The sequence below is a fragment of the Peromyscus leucopus genome, chromosome 11 (genome assembly GCF_004664715.2).
Source record: "Peromyscus leucopus breed LL Stock chromosome 11, UCI_PerLeu_2.1, whole genome shotgun sequence".
In the NCBI taxonomy this organism is placed as follows: domain Eukaryota; kingdom Metazoa; phylum Chordata; class Mammalia; order Rodentia; family Cricetidae; genus Peromyscus; species Peromyscus leucopus.
Window position 1 is genome coordinate 24,776,270 of NC_051072.1, and position 16,136 is coordinate 24,792,405.

Consider the following 16,136-nt stretch of genomic DNA (forward strand, 5'->3'; position numbering starts at 1 on the left):
GAGGTGATATATCTCTTCTGGTCACACACTGTTTTATTTTTACGTGTGTGTATCAGTGTGAGCATGCAGAGGCAGAGGAGGAGGTCAGATGTCCTCTCCTTCTTACTCTTTACAGAAAAGCAGTTTCAAGCAGGTCCATGACTTAGCTACTAGATAGAATAATAACTCTCTTGATCTCTGGACAGATAGACATGAATTTTATTTTATTTTATTTTTTCTTCTATAAATTCTGTTTTCAGAAGATAAAGTCATCACAAATTGCTGAGTGTTGGTGGTGCATACCTTTAATCCCAGCACTCGGGAGGCAGAGATAGGTGGATCTCTGTGAGTTGGAGGCCAGCTTGATCTACAGAGTGAGTTTCAGGAAAGACTCCAAAGCTGTAGAGAAACCCTGTCTTGAAAAACAAAACAAAACACCCCCCAAAACAAACAAAAATCACAAGTTAACAGTTACTTTTAGCATATATAGATACATTACTAAGCTTTGGAGTCATAAACTTAGTAAATGGGACCAAATAAGCTAGAATTTTGTTAAAATCATGTTTATTTTATTTGGAATTTGTCTATTAATATAAAACAAGGTATCTAATGAATTTTTATGTCTGTACTTACATTCATAAAGGAAACTATTACAAACAGCTTTTAAAAATTAATTAAAAAATTCTTTAGAAACAGGTCTTTCTAGGTAGCTCTAGTTGGCCTGCAACTTACTGGATGGGCTAGCCTGGTCTTGAATTCACAGAGATCTTCCTGCCTATGCCACCTGAGTGCTGTGACTAAAGGCATCTGCCACCATTCCTGGCTTACAAAGAACTCAGAAAAATTGTTCATTTTTATGTTTGATAAAGAAATTGAATATTTCGGATAATGACTTTTCCTTCTTCCTCTGTCTCTCTCTGTCTGTAAAATAACCCCGAGACCGTTTGCTATTGATGCTACCTGTGTATGGGGCATAGGCAGTTTACCAGTAGCCATATTCCTAAAGGCGAGTGAGTCTCTCTCCGCTGCATCAGCTGACAGTAATTTCCCCACTAGTGGTTGGCCCTCAGGGGCCTCTCTGCCATCTGTGCTGGAATTTGACTGTCTTCATCTTGTGCAGGTCTTACACAGATAGCTACAACTACTGTCACAAGCTGACGTGTGCAACAGCCACATCATTCCCAGAAGTCATTACCTTACAGCTCTCCTCTCCATTTGCTGACTTACATTCTTTCTGCTCCCTCTGTGATGTTTCCTAAGCACTGGACAGGAGGAGGTTGGAATATATGATCAATCTATAGCTGAACATTTAGAGTTACCCTATTCATCACTTTGACCAATTATGAGTCTCCGTATTAACTGCTACCCATTGTACAAAGAATCTTCTCTGACGAAGGCTAAGAGCTATACAAATCTATGGCTATTAACATAAGTATTTCAAAGGCAGTTTGACCTCATGCCTGTTCAGCAAACCAATAATAGGTTTTCTCTAGGGCCCCTGAACTTTGTAGCCTTCGCTTTTTGACTGGATTTACTCTGCTGGGCATGAGTTCCCTTCTATGGAGCAGGCCTCAGATCCAATCAGAAGGCAGATGGTGACTCCCATAACAGTCATGCCACTATTTTACCAGTAGTGACATCTTCCCTCATGGGTTGGTCTAGCACTGGGTAAGGCCATTGATACCTTTTCTTTCCTAACATCTGGCATAGCACCTTCAGGCACTCTGAAAGTAGCCAGAAGGGCGAGAGTTTCCTGGTTAGTTTGAGATTGATACCTCTGTGTCCTGCAGCCTGCAGTAGGGTCTTATCCATGTAGTTATAGTAGACAACCAAAGACAATGGCAGTGCCTGTGCTAACAGAGTTCTTTATGTACTTGTGTATTAAGTATTTGTTCAGTTATATGTCTCTCATTCATACTTGCTTTGAGCTCTCTTTACTAAGAGAAGGGTACCTGTGGGCATACATTTTTCTTTTATTATATGTATATGCATGTATTTGTCTTCAAAATATTTTTATTAAATATAAAAAATTTTTTATTTAAATTTTACATTCTTCCTAGAAAGTCAATGCCTATTCTTTTTAATATATATATATATATTTACTTTCATTAAACTTTACTTACTTTTTTTTTTCCAAACAAGGTTTCTCTGTGTGCCCCTGGCTGTCCTGAAACTCTCTCTGTAGACCAGGCTGTCCTTGAACTCACAGAGATCCACCTGTCCCTGCTTCCCTGAGTGCTGGGATTAAAGGTGTGTGCCACCATCATCTGGCAAAATCTACTTAGATTTTGATTTAATTTTTTGTTAACAGGCAAAGTAATAGGACCATCGTGACATTTACATTTTCACACGTCTATTTCTTTGGACTTTGCTTTTATTCGACTTCTCCTACTGTCGTACCCCCTGTTCTCACCTGTCTTGGTGGTTCACTTCCCTCCAAGTGGGCACTCCATCTGTGTTCATGTCACATGTGCTCCATTACTTGTTATTCTTCCTTTTAGACGCTTGAACTCATGGTCCCCTTTCCATTTCTATATCATTCATTCGTTTGTTCCTTCTTTCGTTCATTTGTTTGTTTGTTCAGACAGACAGACAGACAGACAGACAGACACACACACACACACACACACACACACACACACACACAGAGCTTAAAATAACTAAAAACACAGTAAGTGAAAGCCCTGCTAACATGCAATACAAAGAAAACAGGATCACAACAGTAAACAAATGAGGCGGGAGAGCTGCTTCCTAGGTCCTTGGAGACTGGAGACTCCAGTTGTACTCAGTAGGGGGGGGAGGGTCACTGACCTTGAGGACTCTTGTTTGTGTGGTTTATCTGCTGCTGAGTCTGTGCACAGCATCTGATGTCCTCTAGTGCATCTTTGCCTTGGTAGCTCTCTATTGTGTACCATGGCTCCTGCTGGCCTTGCTCAGCTTTGCAGTCTGTGGGCTGGGCTGGCTCTACTACATTCCAGATTGTACCCCTCCAACATGTCTAGTGTTTCCTCCAGGTGTGTCCAGAGTAAGGAAAGGAACCACATCACTAAGGTGATTAGAGGTGGAAGACCTGTCTTCATACTATTGAGACCTCTTGAGGTCCTAGTCACCATGCTGGAGGGATGCTGCTGCTGGTGTCATGTGTATCCTACAATGTCAGAGTTCTCAGGCTCTGTAACAGTGAGCAACAGTTAGGTGACTCCCCCACTAGCTTCAGGCTGAGGGCTGTCAAGCTCTCAGGCTCCTCTTGGTTGAAGACATCTCTCATGGTTGCTGAGTGCGGGGCCATCTTTCTTTATTATCCTGCCTGGGCCACTGCCTTAGTTAGGATTTCTGCTGCTGTGAAGAGAGAACATGACCACAGCAACTCTATTTATTTATTCATTTATTCATTCATTCATTCATTTATTAAATTACACTCATGATATTAATCACATTTGTGGTATTCATAGATTACATTCACACACACACACACACACACACACACATATATACACATATATATATATATTTAATTTTAAATGTCGAATGTCATTTCTTGAAGGGGGTAGGAGGTCTTAATTACAGGCTTACAGCACAATGGGAGGACCCCGGAGGGCAGAAGTTCGCTACTGATGTTTTACAATCTTGCATCTAAGCCCACAGCAACTCTTGTAAAGAAAACATTTAATTAGGGTGGCTCACTTCTAGTTTCAGAGGTTCAGTCCACTATCATGGTGGGGAGCATGATGGCATGTAGGACGACATGGTGCTGGAGGAGTAGCTGAGAGTCCTCCATCTTGCAGGCAGCAGGAAGTCGACTGACACACTGGGTGGTATCCTTAGCATAGGAAACCACAAAGCCCACCCCCACAGTGACACACTTCCTCCAACAAAGCCACACCTCCTAATAGTGCCACTCTCTTTGAGAATATGGGGTCCAGTTACATTCAAACTACTACAGCCTTGTTTCCTGCCACCTGCATCAAAGTCTTCTTGGGCTTTCCCTCACCCAGGGCTATGACAGTTCACTTTGAAGCTCCCTTACTTTTGGTGGTTCCTTCCTTTCAGGACATCATCAAAGTAGCTTTTTAAGAAAATTTTTTATTACATTTGTGTGTGTGCATATGTGCACACACTTACATACCATGATGTGTGTAGAGGTCAGAGAACAAATTGCTGTAAATCTATTCTCTTCTTTTATCAGTGTGGGTCCTGGGGTGAACTCAGGTTCTCAGGCATGGCAGCAAGTGCTTTCACCTGGCAAGCTGTGTTGCTGGCCCAGGTAGCTCAGTTTCTAATGAAATAAGTTGTCTTTCAAGATAGCACTAGGCTGTTGCCCTCTGAGCCATATACAATGACAAAACTGGATTTCTCTACAGTCAAGATCCATCTGCCCGAGGAAGATCATGGTCTCACCAAATCCATAGCTGGGTTTGAGGCTGGCTGGGGATGTGGGCTTGTCCTGAGGACTACATCCCTCGTCTGGCTTATCTTTTCACTCTGCCTTCAGTGTCCTGTCCCTGTGTTGTCCTCCCTTTCCCTCCAAGCTGCTCTGTGGAAACTGGAAGTAGACTCTGTCACCAGCTGTGGCCACAGCTACACATGGAACAAATGAAATTGTAGGATTGGGTCCCACGGATGATGTATCTCAACGTGCTTATGAAATTTTCAAAACTTACAAAACCTGGAATGTCAGTTTTGTTTTCTTACAGGAGTTCCTGGTCTCTGCTTTTCTCTCCCTTCCAGGCACTCTTTCCCGTTCTCTGTGCATTACGTATGTCTTCGGTCTGTTTTTCTCTCTTTGGAATAGACACCTTTTTCTTATTCTGACACTGTCTTTCACAGCCTCCCTCCGAGGGATGCAGCGTCTGTCTCACTCACCATCTTTCCTGGCTGTCTAGCCATCTTTCCTGGAACTACCCGCTGCCCATTTAATTTCATTTTTATGGTGTTGAGGACTAAACACAGGGTCTTGAGCATGCCCAGACAACCCTACATTTTCTAATCATATCTGGAGAAATCTATTTTAGTGAGCAAAAGCTCACCTCATTTATAGCTAATTGCTTGCTAAAGACCTCATCTCCTAAGCCCGTCACACCTAAATTTGGAGAGGGAGACACATGTGGTTTATAAACAATGGTGACAGACTTAACCGATTAAAAATCTTCAGATGATAGCTTTCTTTAGCGCTGAGGTTAGGTTTTTAAAATGACATTTTAGAACCCTGTTTTTTCAGATTCTATAACAATTTTATAATTCATTATTTCTTCTTAAAATCTTGAGTTGTTTAAGCTGAATTGAATGTGATGTTACACACCAGCACTTGAGGAGCTGAAGGGTCAGGCTCTCAAGTTGGAGTATAGTATCAAAACAAAGAGGAAACAACAAAATCATGTATAATTAAATTAGCTATAAAACACACACAAATACTTCAAATTATATATATTCCTTCAACAAGCAGATAATTATAGGTTGGCTATCAGTTATCTGAAAAAGCCTGTGGGAAAAAATGGAGAATTCCAATTTTTCTGACTTTAGAATGTTTGCATATACACAATTATTCTAGACCTGGAATTTTATATATACCTTGTGGCCATTGTTGAGGTGGAAATAGGTTTTATCTCCAAGCATTCTGTGGGCTAGGCTGGCAGAGCCTTTCATAACTGGCTTCAACAAAATGCTTAAATCCATTTTCTTTCCAGTGAAGTAGGGGGCTTGTGTATCTAGTGGAGAGAAAATATCTTCATTTCTTTTTTCTTCTTGTTTTTAAAGCATTGTGGTTAAAAAATAACATAACATAACTGTGATATAGCTTTAAAAAGTTCTGCAAATAAGGTTATTGGAAAATAGCCAGAAGGTGCAGCAGTTGGCTGGATTGAAGGTGTAAGTCTTAGGAGATTTTAGCAAGTTGCTGTGGAGGTTGTAAAAAGCTTGGGAGGATGATTTTGTGCTTTTCAGAATTATTAATGTTGTAGTTGTATAACATTTCCTTTCCTGACCATGCTAAATATAGCAAAAGTATTAAAAAAAAGCTCTGTGTTTCACTAGACTATTTTCTTTTTTCTTTTGTATAGCCATCAGATCAAGTCACTACAATACAGTAACACAGGAGACATGATTCTTGTTGTATCTGGAAGCTCACAGGCCAAGGTGATTGACAGAGATGGTTTTGAAGTAATGGAATGTATAAAAGGAGACCAGTATATTGTAGACATGGCCAACACCAAGGTAAGCACCCAGCTGTGTGTTAATGAATTTGACTTCTGCTCTCCTTCTTTCCTTCACTCCTACTATCTTCCCTCCTCCTCTCCCTCTTCCCTCCTCACTCCCCTTTTCTCCTCTGTTCCTTCTTCCTTTCTCTTTTCTCCATCCTCCTTCACTTCCCTCTTCCCTCTCCCTCCCTCCCCACTCTCCCCTCCTACACTCTTTCCCCTCCCTCTCTTTCTCCTCTTTTTCCTTCATGCTTGGCCTGCCTCAGCTTCCTGAGTGTGGGGTTATAGTACCCTATCCTGTCTGGTCAGCACATTTACTAACAAGTAGTTTCACTTGTCATGTAATAATTCATCCTAAAGGTTATTGGCTGAAGACAGTAATGCCTTGAGTAGTTTGTACGGGAGGTTCTTCTGCTCAGGGTGGTGTCCGCTGGGCCTCCCTCAGATGGTAACAGTTCGAGTGCTATTGCATTGGTCTCTGTCTCTCTTTGCCCCCTGTCTACTCTGAGCCCTACTCTGCTTGTGTGCTGTGTGTTTAATGCCTGCTCTCTTGCTCTGCATCATGCCTTTGCTTTCTCTGTCTACTCCTTCCAGTGTGGTGGTCGCCATGGCCAGTTCTCACTCTTGCTGGACTTTCCTCAGTATAGCATTCTCTGTGCAGTTTGACTTTTTACTTGATGACTGGGTTCTATGAAGAGTGAATGGAAACTGTTTTTTTAGTATCTGAATTTCCCCTAGCAATGGCAGAAACTTAGGAATTCTGGAAGTACATTTTAAATCTTCTCTTATATCATTTCCACTAATCTTCCATCAGCTAAAGTAAATCCATGACTATGATAGATATCAGTAGAATAGAAAAGTAGGTCCTGATCCCTAGTGAGAGGAACTCAATCTTAAGTTGCAGAAATTTGGATATAAGAAGGGATGATAGACTGGGGACAATAATGCCATCTGCCACAGATAAAGTGTGTGTGGATATGTTTAATGCAGTTTTGATTTTTTTTTTTAGACAAGGTATCTCCATGTAGTCCTAGCTGTCTTGGAGTTTACTATATGTACCAGGCTGGCCTTGAATTTACAGAGATTTGCCTGCCTCTGCTTCCCCAGTGCTGAGATTAAAGGTGTTAGACCACCATGCTCATCTTAATGCAGAATTTTAATATTTCATTTTAGTTCTTATTTTTACCTTTTCTATCCTTTCAATTACCATATTCTTGTAAATCAGTTCTCACGGTTTGTGCCTAAGTGAAACTCTTGTATGAAATTTGTTTAATATAGTATAATTCATATCATAATTATGGGTTCTGTGTTTATGAACTCACCCAATATTTGCTTAAACTTTTTTTTAGCCCCCAAATCAATACTCTTTGCACTTTCATGGTTATATGTGAATGTGTGTTTACACAGAGTGGCCAAAAATTGAATTTGAATAAGACAACACTGTTATTTTTCCTGTTTCAGGATTTCGGTTGTAATTAGGGTTTTTAAATATTGTCCTTTCCCCCCCCCCCATGCTCCTCCCTTGCTTTGTGTTGATGATTTTGCTGTTTAAAATGATTCCCCAACATAGTGTTGAAAGGACTGTGGTGCTGTCTCGTGTTCCTCAGCACACGTCTGTAGTGTGTATTATACAGACATTGTATGTGTTAGCCAGGCTACATTTATGTACAAGCTAGATTGCCATTGATATGAATATAAATTAAACAAGCTGTCCTTAAAAACACAGACACATATCAAATGAAGTTATGTATTGAATGTTTGAAGGTATGACCAGAGACTTTCCGGAGTTCATTTATACGCTAATTTAGCATGCTTAGATCATAAAACATGAATGAGGAAAATTGTCTGCAATATACTTACTTGCTTTAGGTGAATTATTAGATTAAGTTGACAGCGTGTTTCAGATTGCCCCACATTGAACCTGGAGAAATGCCACTCTATTGTGGAGAGGTTCAGTCTTGTTTATTGGTAGAGTATTATTGAATCATTGGTTGGCCACTCCCACACGTTCTCTGCCACTTTTACCCCAGCATATCTTTAGGGAAGTCAAATTGTAGGCTGAAGGGTTTTGAAGGGTTTGTGGCTGGGTTGGTGTCCCAGTCCCTCCATTGGAAGGCTTGCCTGGTTACAGAAGAATGGCCGCTTCAGGCTCTTATCTTCCATTAGTAGGAGTCTTCGCTAGGGTCACCCTCATAGATTCCAGGGAGTTTCCATTGCACTAGGTTTCTACCTCGTCCCTGAAATGCCCCCAAATTCTAGTCATCTCTCCCTTCAACACCCCCCTTCCCCGCGTGGGCATGCAAAGGATCCTTCCTGTTCCCATCTCTCCCTTGAAATCTATTCTATTTACCCTTCCCAGGGAGATTCATGCATGCCACCCTGAGCCCTCCTTGTTACTTAGCCTCTCAGGGTCTGTGGATTGTAACATGGTGTCCTGTACTTTACAGTTAATATCCATTTGTAAGTGAGTACATATAATATTCATCTTTCTTGATGTGGTTTACCTCACTCTGGATGATTTTTTTTCTGGTTCCATCCATTTGCCTCCAGATTTTATGATGTCATTGTTTTTAACAGCTGAGTAATACTCTACTGTGTAAATGTACCACATTTTCTTCATCCATTCTTTTGTTAAGGGGCATCTAGGTTGTTTCCAGTTTCTGGATATTACATATAAAGCTGCTATGAACATATTTAAGCAAGTGTCCTTGTGGTATATGCCCTGGGATGGTGTAGCTGGGTCTTGGGGGAGACCAATTCCCAGTTTTCTTGGAAACCACCATATTGATTTCCAAAGTGACTGTACAAGTTTGCACTCCTATCAGCAATGGAGGAGTGTTCCCCCTTACATATCCTCTCCAGCATGAGCTGTCATTTGTGTTTTTGATCTTAGCTGTTCTGACAGGTGTAAGATGGAATCTCAGAGTCATTTTGAGTTGCATTTCTGTGATGGTTAAGGATGTTGAACATTTCTTTAAGTGTTTCCCAGCCATTTGCAATTCTGAGAATTCTCTGCTTAGATCTGTACCCTGTTTTTCAATTGGATTATTTGGTTGTTGATGTCTAGTTTCTTGAGTTCTTTATATATTTTGGAGATCAGCTCTCTGTCAGATGTGGGGATGGTCTTTCTCCATTTTGTAGGCTGCCATTTTGTCCTATTGACAGTGTCCTTCGCCTTGCAGAAGCGTCTCAGTTTCTTGAGGTCCCATTTATTAATTGTCGATATTAATGTCTACGTGATGGTGGTGTTGTTTAGGAAGTTGTCTCCTGTGCCAATGCATTCAAGACTATTCCTGAGTTTCTTTTCCATCAGGTTCAGTGTATCTGATTCCCTCCCACCCACAAGACAGGGTTTCTCTTTGTAGCAGACCTGGCTGCCCTGGAACTCACTTTGTAGACCAAAACTGGCATCGAACTAAGAGACCCCCCTGCCTCTGCCTCCCAAGTGCTGGAATTAAAGGTGTGCACTACCACCGCCCAACAGGTTATTCTACTTATAGTGTTAAATTTTTACAATTTTAAAGTCCTTATTTTTTAATTTTTTAAAAAAATTACTTTTTTACTTTTTTTTTTTTTTTTTTTTTTTTGGGTTTCTTGAGACAGGGTTTCTCTGTAGTTTTGGTGCCTGTCCTAGATCTTGCTCTGTAGACCAGGCTGGTCTCAAACTCACAGAGATCTGCCTGGCTCTGCCTCCCGAGTGCTGGGATTAAAGGCGTGCGCCACCGCCGCCTGGCTTAAAGTTTTTATTATATTTTATTTATGTAACACACACACATACATACATACATACACACACACACAGTCACATACACACACACACAGAGAGAGAGAGAGAGAGAGAGAGAGAGAGAGAGAGAGAGAGAGAGAGAGAGAGAGAATGAGAATGAGAATGAAGTCTGTGGGCACAGTGGTACCACTGTGTATGTGTGGAGGCCAAAGGGCAGATTTAGGGACTTGGTTCTCTTCTACCTGTGGGGATCAGTTTCACAGTGTTAGGCATGGCTGTAGATACCTTTGTCTGCTGAGCTATTTCATGACTATCTTTGTTTGCTTGTCTTTTGAGACAGGGTCTCACTCTGTAGTTCTGACAGGCCTCAAAATCATAGCAGTCCTCTGCCTCAGCTTCCTGGGAGGTGGGATTATAGGCGTGGACCACCATACACAGCCTTTTTGTTTTTTGCTTTCTTTACATTTTATGTGTTTATTCACATATGAATTATAAATATATATGTACGTACTTTAAAAGTACTTCCAGGTTATAAAGGCAGGCATGGTGCCACATGGCCATAATTCCAGCACTGGGGAAACTAAGCCTAGAGTATTGATGATAGAAAAATGGATAAAAACCAAAAATAATTTGTAATTCTACTCTAAGTTACTGTTGACTTTCAATTTTAATGTCTACTTTGTCTGAAAAACACTTCTGAATGTCGGAACGTTTATCTCACTTAAGACTTGGAGCCATGTTTTGTGTGTTTTACAGTTTTAGAAGTTATGTGCATATACCTCAGGGTTAGAAGTGGATTGCATAGAGGTGTTACATGAACTTCTCCTGGGAAGATGTGAATTAGTGACTCCCTCTCCAGACGGGACACCAAGAACAGACAGACCAAAGAAAAGATTCACTCAGATTTCACTTGTTGAACCAGTGGGTTTAATTGGGACATAGGTAAGAGGTTACAGGATAAATGGGCAATTTATGAGAGGTTCTACTATCAAAGAAAAGTTCCCCCTCCCCAGAAACTGTGAACCACTCACATAGCCTCAGTAATGGGAGGACTTTGTCCAGTTAGTGTGCTACCCCAGGAGCCCTTACTCTCCTCCATGAGAGATGTTAATGGCCAGCCCCCTGTAGCAGAATCTCAAAAAGTTCTTATTAATAAAATCAAACCTGGGAGTCAAGTATTGGGGTGAATACTGGAAAATCAGAGAAGCAGAACAAGCCACAGCCACCTCACCTTGCCAGTTCCTCAGTGGATCCTGTTTCCTCAGACTGGAAGCCTCTGTGTCCTCATATCCAAATGGATCTCAGTCAGCTGAACTGTTTGTTGCTCAAATCCTAAAAACTTAGCCAGGCTAAAAGCTTCTAGTTCCTGGTCTCCATGCCTTATATATCTTTCTGCTTTCTGCCTCACTCTCTGGGATTAAAGGCTTACTTTCTGGGATTAAAGGCGTGAGTCACCATGCTTGGCTGTATCCTTGAACACACAGGTTCAGGTAGATCTCTGCCTCTGGAATGCTAGGATTAAAGGCGTGTGCTACCACTGTCTAACCTCTATGTTTAATATTGTGGCTGTTCTGTTCTCTGATCTCAGATAAGTTTATTAGCATGCACAATATTTTGGGGAACACAATACCACCACAGCCCCCGGTCTTGTGAGGTTGCTGTGGGTAACCATATGTATCTGATTTCAAGAGGTAGCAACCATGTCATCCCTGCAGGATAGAAGTGACAGGGGCAGATTCATGTCTGTCATGTGTTAGATTTCCCCATGAGATATTTTGTGAAAATCAAGTTCTGTGATGGCGTGTGCCCGCAAATCCAGCACTTGGAGGAAGATGGATTTGGGCCAGTTGGACTACAGAGAGAGACCCTGGCTTGGAGAACAAGCAGGTTTTTGAGTTTTGAGATACGTTTGCTGATTATCTAGGAAAATGGGATATTACTTCTGTAGGTTTAGGTAGTTAGAAAAGTAGGACAGCAGTAACCAGGAGTCACCTTGTAATTAATTAAACCTTTCGAAATTGCTCTTTTAACAACCATGGTCACAGAATAATGAAATATACTTATCCGAAACCAGAATTTGGGCACATTTCTTACCGTCACAGAATATTTTCCTGTGTTACTTTCAACTTCTCAGCACTTGTTGTACTTAGGGTTCATATGTGACGTCTTGGCATAGAGCCTAGAAATGTGTGACTGTTAAGTCAATATAATTCAATAAATTTGAACTTCTTAACCAATAAACTTTTTATGAAGTTAAATTCAAAGGTGCTTTAGTAGGTTTTTAATAAGTGAATACTTACTGTAATAGTCATATAATCTAGTTATATGATCTAATTTATTTTCTTTTATGAATTCATCTAGGGTCTCTCTTCTTTCCATCATTGCCTTCAATCCCTTTCAACAGAAAGCAAGTCTGAGCCATTTTCTTGTTAGTTATGTAACTAAACTGAAGTGGGCTGGTTCAGGGGATCCTAAAATCTTTGAAACTTTTAGGGGGAGATTTCCTTTTCATAAGTAGACTTCCCTTGTGGAGAGTAGACGAGACGTAAGAACCTTAGGGGTAGAATGTTTTAAAAGCTGTATTTGGTTTTATTTTTATTATTTTTATTTTTTTCTATAGCCCTCTAATCTAGTAGCTGAATTATCAAAGAGATTGTATTTATTTTTAAATACACAGGCAGTCATTCTTGGTGTCTAGCCATTCCAAATAATTACCCTTACTACTTGGAGAGCAAATACATTAGTCATGTCTTTTTAGTAGTAAATTCTTTTCCGTAAGATGTAAAATTTTTAATATTTATTAAAATAACTGTGAATTCTAGGTATATTTTTTATTTCCTTAAACATTAAATTAATGTTTTTCTTTTCTTTTTATGATGCTGGGGGCCAAGTCTGGACCCCATACATGCTAGGCAAGCATTCTGCCTCAAACGGTAGCACTGTGCCCAACTATGGCTTCAGTCATAGATAGAACTCTATTTTTTAATTTTTTTTTTTAAGTTGGGTCTTTGAGACAGCATTTCTCTGTGTAGGCCAGGCTGGCTTGGACTCAGAGATTTGCCTGCCTCTGCTTCTGGAGTGCTAGGATCAAAGGTTTGTACCGCCCCCACCTGTCCCTGTCAAAACTCTTACAAAAATACACACATGATTTGATGTATGTTGTATTATCTTTTCATTTTGTGAGTCAAACCTTTTTTTTTTTTTTGTAATAGAAACTTGTTAATGTTAGATTCTGACCTTTTGATATATCATTCTGGGGAGTCGGGTTACTTTCCTACACTCTGGTGAAACTGAGTTCTAGTCTCATTTTGTGCTTTTCTTGTTCTGAAATTCTCTATTTCTTCAGGGACCTATGGCTCCTGTTTTTTTTTTTTTTTTAATTTATTTACTCATTCATTCACTCATCCATTTATTTATTATCTGTTTATCCATTCATCTATCCATCCATCCATCTATCTATCTATCTATCTATCTATCTATCTATCTATCTATCTATCTATCTATCTATCTATTTATGAGAGAGTGTGTCTCACTCTGTAGCTCTGTCTTACATGGAGCTCACTATATAGATCAGGCTGGCCTCAAACTCATAGAGATCCACCTTCATCCACCGAGTACTGAGGTTAAAGGTGTGAACCACCAGGCTCAGTAGCCATGATACCTTTATTTATTGATTTATTTTAATTTGTTTTACAAGTTTTGCTGCTTGTATGTTTGTCTGTGTGCCAAGTGTGTACGTGGTGCCCACAGAGACCGAAACAGGCCATCAGATCTCCTGGAACTGGAGTTGTTCCAGTTTATTAGCTGTCGTTTGGATGCTGGAGCTAGAACCCAGCAAGTGCTTGTAACTGTTGAGCCATCTCTCCAGTGTTCTCCCCAACCCCCATGGCTGCTTTTGATAAGGGATTCCTTTTAGAAATCAAGATCTGGATACTAGTTGTATTCATTGTCACTGGGTTGTCATTTCTTTTATATCTAGAAGACAGACCAAGGAGGGAGACAAACAAAACAAAGTATATTAAAAATTATGAGTTGATATGGATGGATCTGATTCTAATAAATCTCACAGCCTTTCTTAGCTCAATGTTTATAATTCATTTTTCCAGCAGCAAGAAGTTTGGCTCCCACCATCCTAAGTTTATACTCATCTGTTCAATGCCGTTATCCATAGAACAGAGTTTTGGAACTGCTGCATCTGTAGCTTTTGTTGTAGGGAGAGTTCTCAGTCTCCCAGGAGTCTTCATTTCCCTTGATTGTAGATGGGAACTCTTGAGTGTAAAAGGATGATTATTCTGAGTAAGTTATATGGCACAAGACTGTAGGAAAGAAAGATTATGTTTGTTGGATTTAGCCTACACAGAAGAACACTTAAAATTGATTCCTGAAGCCTAGTGTGGTGGTGCATTCCTATAATTCCAGCTATTTGAAAGGCTGAGATGGCAGGATTGTGAGTTTGGCTAGCCTAGGCCACATAGCAAGACTGCTTTTCAAAAACAGACAGATAGACAGACAGATAGACAGACAGACGTATATTGAGGTTCCTGGCAGAAAGATTCTATGTGTGGAGTGGATTTGATGCGGAGGAACGTTTACTGCTGAATTTTGGTCCATGGCGGAAGATGTTTCTACGCAAAGTGAAGGCGGTGCTGCTTTCTTTTTGTCGATTACGTGAAATCTCGAGAGAAAGATAAATTAAGGAAAGCCTCATCAAAAGACTAGACTGGATAATTTAATTTTTAGTCTACCTAGGTGGAAAACGATTCTAACAAATCACTTCCAAAAGTGTGGTGGGGAGAAAAAGAGCAAAGGTGTGGCTCTGGACCCCTGGAAGACCAGAAGAATAGAGTCCCCAGCCATGCGGTGAACTCTTTGATGATAGTTCCAGTGACATCAGGTAATGTCTACAAGTTTCAAGATACTGATCCTCAGCTGTTTCAACAGGAAGCATGGATAAAATTGTTTTGTAAATAGTTGTTAGTGTGGCTTTTGTCTGATGCACTATGAGGAAGATTTTTCTTTAATGTCCTTGCAGATGGAGGGATACTCAGCAAGGACTGGACATGTATTCTAGTAGCTAAGAGTGGTACTCCTCTCCCCCAATGCGTAAACAGCAAAGAAGTAAGGACCTGACCCCTATAACCACAGGACTTCTAGTCTGCCAACACTTAAATGTTCTTGGAAGCAGATTCTCCTTCATAGCTCCAAGGAAGGAATGTAATCCTCTTGGAATCCTTATTTCAATCTGTGAAACACTGAAGAGAGTCCAGCCACATTGCAAAATACAAAGTAATAAATGAGGGGTCTTATAACCCCCTAAATTTGTGGCATATGCAACAAAGCAATTGAAAACTAATACAATTCTGAAAAGAAAAAAAAAAACCCAAACAAAACTCAAACATATTAAGTGGTGAGAAAGATCTTTGAACAAGTGGTAAGGATTGTGATTAAATTTAAAAGAAAAGATTAGCACTGAAGGTGAGGAGAGAATATTTTTATATCAAGAATGGGAAGGATAGAAATAGGTTCATCTGAAAATATACTTACACATAGTAGCCTCAGATTGGAAATCGCAAGTGCCACCATCTACTGGCAGAGCAATTTCCTCCATTTGTATCGGAGTATATTAGGGTGGGCCTTCAGTAGGGTACCAAGGACTTAGAATTGCAGGGCTTGGGAGACGGCTCAGTGGATAAAGTGTTTTCGAGGCAAGCAGGAGGATCTGAGTTCAGATCCCAAGCACCTGTAATAAAGCCAGGCACAGTGACACTTGCTTCTGATCTCATGTTGGGGAGGCAGAGACAGGCAGATTCCTGGAGCTCACTGGCTAGCCATTCTAGCTGAATTGGCGAGTTTCAGCTTCAGTGAGACCCTGCCTTAAAAAATAAGGTGGAAAGCAATTGAGGATGACACCTGATACCGACTTCTGGCCTCCATATATACCCTCCTCCCCATTATTAATGTTTGTTTTCTTCATATGGTATTCTTGAGTTTTATTTATGATTCTGAGTTTTGGATAGAATATTCTGATTGAGGAGTAGTGGGAAATTGTTCCAGAATAAAATTCTTTATTGTACGCACGAAGAGAATGCTCAGTGACTGATGCTTAGGACATAGAAAATAGGAAAGTTAAACAAATTGAAAGACAGCTGGTTGTGTGAATAATCAGTGGGCTATCTAGAACTTACCATGTCTTGTGAGAGATATTTGTCAAACCAATAAATAGTGAGAGTTTATGG

General features: G+C 40.4%; 1 protein-coding gene across 1 annotated transcript in view; it reads left to right on the forward strand.

Moving 5' to 3' along the window:
• Wdr70 (WD repeat domain 70) overlaps positions 1–16,136 on the forward strand; it is a 232,336-nt gene that overhangs the window by 57,910 nt on the left and 158,290 nt on the right. The window contains exon 8 of the mRNA XM_028875604.2: positions 6,036–6,189. Within this exon, the coding sequence (XP_028731437.1) occupies positions 6,036–6,189 (154 nt within the window). The remainder of the gene's footprint in view (positions 1–6,035; positions 6,190–16,136) is intronic.